Source organism: Achroia grisella, unplaced genomic scaffold, assembly GCF_030625045.1.
Source record: "Achroia grisella isolate CSIRO2021 unplaced genomic scaffold, CSIRO_AGI_Agris_v1 utg1360, whole genome shotgun sequence".
Classification (NCBI taxonomy): domain Eukaryota; kingdom Metazoa; phylum Arthropoda; class Insecta; order Lepidoptera; family Pyralidae; genus Achroia; species Achroia grisella.
This window is the reverse complement of record NW_026712626.1, coordinates 1747325-1755829: the sequence shown is the minus strand read 5'-3', so window position 1 is coordinate 1755829 and position 8505 is coordinate 1747325. Positions and strand designations below refer to the sequence as shown.

The window sequence follows — 8505 nt, the reverse complement described above, 5'->3', positions numbered from 1 at the left end:
CACCGCTTTATGTTCGACGGTCGCGGATTCGATTCCTCGCACGGCACAAATATTTGTATTCGTGACTGTCCGAAGACTGCAACCGTCAGAGGTCAAGCAGTGTGCTAAAGCGGTTTAGCACACTGCTCGACTTCTGATGGTCGCGGGTTCGATTCCGACGATACAAACATTTGGATTCATGAATATGATTGTTTGTGTCATTTCTATGTCATTCATTCATTCATAATATAGCATTTTTTTTTCTCAGACGTTAGCATCGCAGTCAATTCAGGACTACTACACAAATGGCATCAAATGCCATTTCTCCAAGTCATATCCAGATGCTCCTGCCAAAGCTACACCATATCCGCTACCAAATCCACCACCTCCAAGTCCGTTACCAGCAAACCCATTACCACCACTAATAAGTCCTTTACCATCAGCAGTAATCCCAGCGCCGCCATTAATAAGCCCATTACCGGTAATGGCAAGTCCAATACCCCCACCAGTAAGTCCACAGCCGCTACTGCCAAGCCCTTTACCGGTATTGGCAAGTCCGTTACCGCCAGCGGTAACTCCACTGCCGCCGGCAGTAACTCCATTACCAACAGCAGTAACTCTACTACCGCCATTGGCAAGTCCATTACCATTACAACCAAATCCACAACCACTGCTGGTAAGTCCATTACCAACAGCAGTAACTCCACTACCGCCATTGGCAAGTCCCTTACCGCCAGCAGTAAATCCACTACCGCCATTGGCAAGTCCATTACCAGTATTAGCAAACCCACTACCGCCAGCAATAAGTCCACTACCACCATTGGCAACTCCATTACCAGTACTAGCAAACCCATTACCGCCAGCAATAAGTCCACTACCACCATTGGCAACTCCATTACCAGTACTAGCAAACCCATTACCGGAAGTAACAGATGTATTACTGACACCAGTAAGTCCATTAGCGCCTTTAATAGATCCATTACCGACATTATTAAGTTCATTGCTGGTATTGACAAGTTCATTAGACCCAACAGTGAGTCCACCGTCCCTGGCAGAATTAACAAGCCCAGATGTAATAGCGGCTCTGTTTGGTCCATTACCGGTGCTGGATAATGCGCTACCTCCATTAGAAGATCCATTGCCGATATTGACAAGTCCATTCCCAGCACCTGATGTCTCTTTCCCGCCATTAGCCAATCCACCACGCCAACCATCACGTTCAGGTGTGAGCTGCAGTAAGAGGATAAAACCACCTTTTGTATAATAAAATAATGTGATACAAAATTTTGTTTTCTTTTATTTGTAATATTAACACCTTAGGCGCCATGTGTATCTTTTTGTCATGCAGTGTCTGGAACACTGTGTATTCAAAAGTATACACATCTTTCTACTTAGTAAACGCACCGTGTATCCTTTAGGAACACGTTCTCTATACATCTATTACACAAATAAAAGACCTGGCCTGTCGCATTTTTCCGATGTAAATCGGATCGTTGATCGTCTGGGAATCGGTGATTTTACAAAAATTTGTGTTTTTTTTTAAACGGTCATTTAGGGTCTGGTGTTGAGGGTTATAAAGAGAGAGATAGAGAGCGTATGTATATGTACAAAAAAAAATGTATCTAAGTATTTATAACAGTTATCTAGTACCCATAACACAAGCTCTACTTAGCTTGGTACTAGATGGCGCTGTGTGAATTGTACAATATTATTATTAGTAGCTTTGAATAATATTTTGCATGTCATAATATTCACAATATAATCAGGTTTCTAAATATTTAATTATGTAACTATTGATATTGTACATAGATAGTATAAATCAGATAAGGAGTTAATACTTAAACCTGAGATTGGTTGTAGAACATATCATTTGCACAAATACATACAAAATGTTCAAATCGTCGTGTTTTGTTCTGATACAAATCTTATTAGTTGCTGTAAGTACCTATTTTTTTTTTTAAAGGATGATAATGGAATGGTGCACTCGCCTGCGCTAACGGTTTACGCTGGCGGGGCACCAGTGGAGGATGATAAGATGAACATGAAGTCAGATCAGTTAGCACAACGTGACAATTTGTGGTTCACCTCCACGCGGTACCCCCTGGAAACCATCGATCACGATGGTTTCCAGGGGGTACCGCGTGGAGGTCGATCTGACATGGTACATTGCTAGCAATGAGATCATTAGTCCACATTACTAACAGTCCCCTTCCCCCCTGTAAGTACCTATTATATGTTATTTTTATTATAAAATATAAAATACTAAAATGCATTAACCAAAAAAATGAAAACATAGTCTTTTTAACTGTGGATAGGGTAGAAAGTAGTATGGTATGTAGTATGTAGCTAGGTAATGTTACAATAACCATTTCTGTTTAATTTTTTAAATAATGCCAGGAAAGAAAAGCGTAATTATTTATCTAATGCCGGGATCTAAGCCATTATTGAAAACTGTAACTGGCTTTTACATGACACTCCATAAACAAATGTTACTAATATTACAGACTAGCTAATGAAAAAATATTAAATGACCTAACTCAATATAAGTCAAAGTCAAAAAAGTTTGGTCTTTTTAGCTTCAAAAATGACAGTACAAAATTCCATAAAATTCAATCAACAGCATAAGAAATAAGTTTCAAGCTTCCACCTCCAAAATGACGAATTTACATAAAAACTTGCATCCCTTATTTTTTTAACCTCCTTAGGAGTAAAATTTTTACATACTTTTAATGTAATTTTTATTTATATTTAATCAACACCCCCAAAAATAAGTTTACAGCTTCTAGCTTCAAAAATGACGATACTTCCATACACTATTTCATTCCCACTTTCAACCCCCTTACAACCCTTTTTTCGCATTAAAAAGTAGCCTATGTCCTTTCTCAGTGTCTAGACTATCTATGTACCAAATTTCATTTAAATCAATGCAGTACTTTTGACGTGAAAGCGAGACAGACAGACAGTGTTACTTTCGCATTTATAATATTAGTAACGATGTGAATAACATAATGCTAACATTATAAACGCGAAAGTTTTGTAAGTATGGGTGGATGTTTGTTACTCTTTCACGTAAAAACTACTGAACGGATTTTGTTGAAACTTTACAGTAATATAGCTTTTTTTTGTATTCTTACATTTATTTAGATTCTTTTATAATAATATGATAATGCCAGTCACGATGGGATTGGCATTATCTTATTACCAATCTTATCTTCTACTGTACAATAAAAATAAAAATTTTGCTGGCGATGATACAGGATCAGATAGTATGCCGTGGTACATACCAACATCAAGTCGATTCAGTCCAAAAGTTTTTAAATACAATTCCCTTTTAACATTGTGTCGGACACACTCCATTAATATGTGACGCAGATCTTCTATAGTAAGTAGTATAGTTTATACATCAGAATAACACATTGGCTATAATTTAAAAAGATATTTATAAATTGGGCGAAATATAATGATAAATGACAAGTAGACACGCAGACGAAGTTGGGAGAGTCAACTAGTAAATAAAAATAAAATAACATATTAGAGTATATGCCAATAGACTTACGATATATTATTATATATTATAAAATAACTTCAACAAAACTGAATTAAATATATGTATAATAATAATCCAAAACATATTTTGAAGATAAATTTGTAATAAAAAGTTCTCGTATTTTGTACCCATATCTTACTAATATTATAAACGCAAAAGTTTGTAAGTATGTATGTTACTCTTTCACAGAAAATCTACTGAACGGATTTTGATGAAACTTTTTAATCTAGACATCTTAGTCCGCTAGAATGGCAACACATGAGTTATATTACATGCTTGTAGGGCCTTTTATATTTATAGGTGACGGTCTACAAATCAGGACATCAATGTTTTTGATTCAATTACGTAAAAAAATCATAATAAATTAAAGTTTGTAGCTGTATAATTTTTAATCTAAATTGACTTTTTTACAGAGCACTCTAGCACAGATACTACAAACAAAATCTGAGCATACGCCAACAAAAAACACCGAGATTAGCATATCCTCGTTTAAACACACGCCGTTGTCGTCAGAAAAAATTCACTCCATTGTCTCTGCGCTTCGGAAAACACCAACAAAGATGGCGGCGAGGACAGATAATAAATTGTATTTGGCGGAAATATTGAAGGAGTCCGCCATACAACGGTTAATGATGGCTGCTAGCGCGAATAATAATGTATTAAAAAATATTCCCAACGGACCCAATAGCGTTAGTAATAAAAAAATAAGTGATAAATACAGAATCAATGATATTAATTTGGCAGCACTTATTAGTCGTAATTTGCGGAATCGTCACCCTGAATAATAGCAGTATATCGTTGGTCCTTTGTCTGAAAAAAGTTAATATGTTATTAATTTATTAAAATGTATTTAAATGCAATATTTCTATTTAAAAAGCTTATTAACCTATCGTAAATTTTCTTTTTGTAATTATTTATATTTTTGAGTAGTAAACATAATTTAAAAATAATAAATAATCTCTTTATATCCTAATACTAATTCATTGTAAAATTGTATACGTTTATTAAAAACGACTTTGTAAAAGATATATCGATTGTAAAATTATTTTCGGGATGATAACTGACTACCAAAAACTAGTATTTAAATGATATATTATATATTTTGTTTGTAATAGTAAGAGACTAAGTATAGAATATTTCAAATAAAGTTAATTATAAGCACTTATTACGTATGTTTTTTTTTATCATCAGCCTTATATAAAGATTTAACGATGAAGAATAGAAGAGAAACTCAATTATTACCTAATAATTATACAAATTAATAGTTTTGTGTGAATACAAACTATTAACACAATATAATAAAAGTTATGACATTTTGAATATAATTATACTAACTAAAAAAATCAGTTGCAGTATCGTTCACAAGTATGACGTATAAAGTAGTCAACTGTATTTTAGAAGACAAATTTTTATCATGTAATAATTGCACACTTATATGCTGAAACCAAAAAAGTCCAAACATCTGCGAAATATTACTGGAACCATCGTTAACTATTAATACGGATAAAATCTACTACACAGTGTTTGAAAACTCTCCTTTCCTTGCGTAGACAATTTTTGATATATATTTTCTAAATATATATCAAAAATAATAAAAAAGCTTGGTGTGCTCTGTAGAGTGAGACGGTATTTCACGGCGGCCCATCGCTTGCAATTATACAAGGCGCAGATCCGGCCGCACATGGAATACTGTTCTCATCTCTGGGCGGGAGCACCACAATACCAGCTACTTCCATTTGACCGCATTCAGAACCGAAACCTTCAAGAAAAGAGCTTATTCCTTTTTAAAAGGCCGACAACGTAGTTGCAATTCCCCTGGTGTAGCGGGTGCTCATGGGCGGCGGTAATCATTTGCCATCAGGTGAGCCGCATGCTCGTTTGTCACCTGTGTTATAAAAAAAAAATATCTACTTATACTTTGATACTTTAGTTTATGTAAATGAAAGTCATAAAAAAGGTTATAAAAAAAAAATATATACTAATAGTGTTATTATAGTTATTGAGAACAATTGCTTGTAATAAATTTAAACTATTTTCATAACAACACAACTGAGTATATTATTTCATATGATTGTAAAACATTCATTTACTATTTATATCTAAAATCAGGTTACTCTCCGATCTTCTTACCTCCCATACTTATTGGAATGATTAAGATTTTTCACCTACAATTAAAGCTGTAAGGAAATTTAACCATGTAACCTGTAAGAAAATAAAAAAAAGGTTATGCGTTTGTTTTAATGAGACACCATTGTTTTAACGTAATAGAGTATTAAATATATTAAGAAAGATGGCCTCTATGCTACTATTAATTTTAGTCATCATCATCATCATCATCATCTGCTTCATCCTTATCCCATTTATTTGGGGTCGGCGTAATATGTTTTTCGTTTCCATTCATCCCTGTTCGCAGTCATCGCGTTATTTACTTCCTTTCTTACCATATCATCTTTCACACAGTCCATCCATCTCTTTTTTGGCCTTCCTCTGCCCTTATAACCATCCACATTCATTTGTAACATCTTTCTTAAAATATTATCCTCGTTCCTACGCATTACATGTCCATACCATGATAGACGATTACTCTTCAACCTCTCTGACACCGGTGCCACTTTCATACTTCCTCTAATGCTACTATTAATTTTAGTATTGGAACAAAATTGAAAAATTTATACTGCAATGTATAGAGGAGCTATTTGGACACTTCAATTCGAAACTATATTGAACTTTAAGTATATCTATATATATATATATAACTCAAAGGTGACTGACATAGTGATCTATCAACGCACAGCCCAAACCACTGGACGGATCGGCCTGAAATTTGGCATGCAGGTAGATGTTATGACGTCGGCATCCGCTAAGAAAGGATTTTGATTTATTCTATCCTCAAGGGGATAAAATAGGGGATGAAAGTTTGTATAAAACTTTGTCAATTTTAAACCGACCGGGCTGAGACTTTGCATGCATAAAGCTAAAATGACGTAGGCATCCCCTAGGAAAGGAAACAAAAGTAGAGCCGCAAAAACTATACCTAATTAATAATAATACTTCTTAATGTGAGCGAAGCTGCGGGCAAAAGCTAGTTACATCATAAACCGCAATCTTGACTGGCGATGTTATTGCTATAACATTTCACACAGCGCCATCTAGTCCCAAGTTAATCAGGGATTGTATGATATAATTGATATAGAGAAATGATTTGTTTTATTTTTAATTGAATCTACTTTAATATTGGTGCCATAAAGTATTATATAGTTAAATAAATAATTATTTACATGATTTTTTTACTAATATTATAAATTCGACAGTGTGTGAGTATAGGTGGATAGATGTTTGTTACTACTGGACGGATTTTGATGCAACTTTACAGTAATATAGTTATACAACAGAATAACATATAGGCAAAGGGCATTTATCTCCTCGGGAAAGAGTGTATACTTTCCAAAGGAGATATTTCGTTAATGCATGAGTGGGCTACACATAGGATCAGTAGTGGCGGTTCGTCATCTGCTTGGCAAAATCTGCAGATTGTTGTTACGCTAAGGCTTAGTTCCGCTATTTGATTATTCAGCTTACAGTGTCCAGTGAGGGCCCTAGTCATGATGGATATTGTTTTTACTTTTTCTACTGGTACTTAATTTACATTTACTGTATTGGGACATTCTTTGTCATTTATTTTATTTTATACATCTATCTATACATATAAATAAAATTGGAGTGTCTTGTTGTAATACTGATATAACTGTTTTTTAATACATGCATATGAATATAAATACGGTACATACACTAAAACAACGTTTTTTACAATTTTTATCTGTCTGTCTGTTTGTTCCGGCTAATCTCTGAAATGACCGGACCGATTTTGACGGGACTTTTATTGGCAGGTAGCTGATGTAATAAGGAGTAATTTAGGCTACTTTTATTTTAGAAAAAAAAGTTAAATTCCACACGGACGACGTCTAGGGTACAGCTAGTAATAAATATAACTATATATTTGTACATTATAGTAAAAAAAGACATTGTGTTATTTCAAAATATTTTATTATCTGTATGCACGTGACTTTTACACAAACTTCAACAGATAATTAACCCACAGATTTTATATTAATATTAAAATCACAAATATTAGTTTTATGAAACTAAGATAATGTACGTATCGGCAGATAATAAATCTATAAAACTATATCAGTGTTGCCACATTACGCATTAATGTAATTACATTATTTCTAAATGGTAACCGTACAGAGATAATTCGTTAGAAATGAAGCGGTGGTTAATTTTGTTCGTTGAACTACAATGTTTGCAGGTGAGGTTTTTTTATCATTATTTGTTATGTCATAACCTATTTGTATAAATGCGATATTGGCAGTGTTGCATTATACAGAAGTTGTGTTTACAAAAGATTTAGTTCTTATTACGAAATTCGAAGTTTCAAAGAAAATACAAAGAAGCAACGTCTCATATATGGGAAGCCTCGGCAGTCTATCGGTTTAGCATACCGCCTTACTTCCAATGGTCGCGGGTTATATTCCTCGTACAGTTCAAATAGTATTCATGAGTATGATTATTTATAACAGTCTGGGTGTTTTCTATATATATTATGTATACATAAAAAAATACCTAAGTATTTATATCAGTTCTCAATACATTTATGAAAATATCATCTATGCCAGAAGGAATATAGACAGTTTCAAAAGAGTTAGTGATTGCACTAATAAAAGCTTACGTAACAATAACAAACTGATTTTACCTAAATATCGTTTGGCTAAAGTTAGTAATTCGTTTTATGGTAATTGCGTAAGGTTTTACAATATAATACCAGAGTCTGTTATAAATCCGCCAGAAAAAAGATTTAAATGTCAAATAAAACAGTTCCTTTGCAAAAAAGCTTACTTTTATAGTAAGCTTTTTGCTTGAAGAATTCGTTAACGATAATAATGTTTTTATAGAAAAACTTTAAATCTATAGCACTGACA

General features: G+C 33.7%; 1 protein-coding gene across 1 annotated transcript; it reads right to left on the bottom strand.

Annotated features, from left to right (window-relative positions):
• Window positions 1-276: 276 nt before the first annotated feature.
• Window positions 277-1416, bottom strand: LOC131855239 (PE-PGRS family protein PE_PGRS47-like). The gene is made up of 2 exons (XM_059206483.1): window positions 1384-1416; window positions 277-1209 (listed from the first exon to the last, which is right to left on the bottom strand). Exons 1-2 carry the CDS (start codon window positions 1414-1416, stop codon window positions 277-279), a joined length of 966 nt encoding a protein of 321 aa, XP_059062466.1.
• Window positions 1417-8505: the final 7089 nt, after the last annotated feature.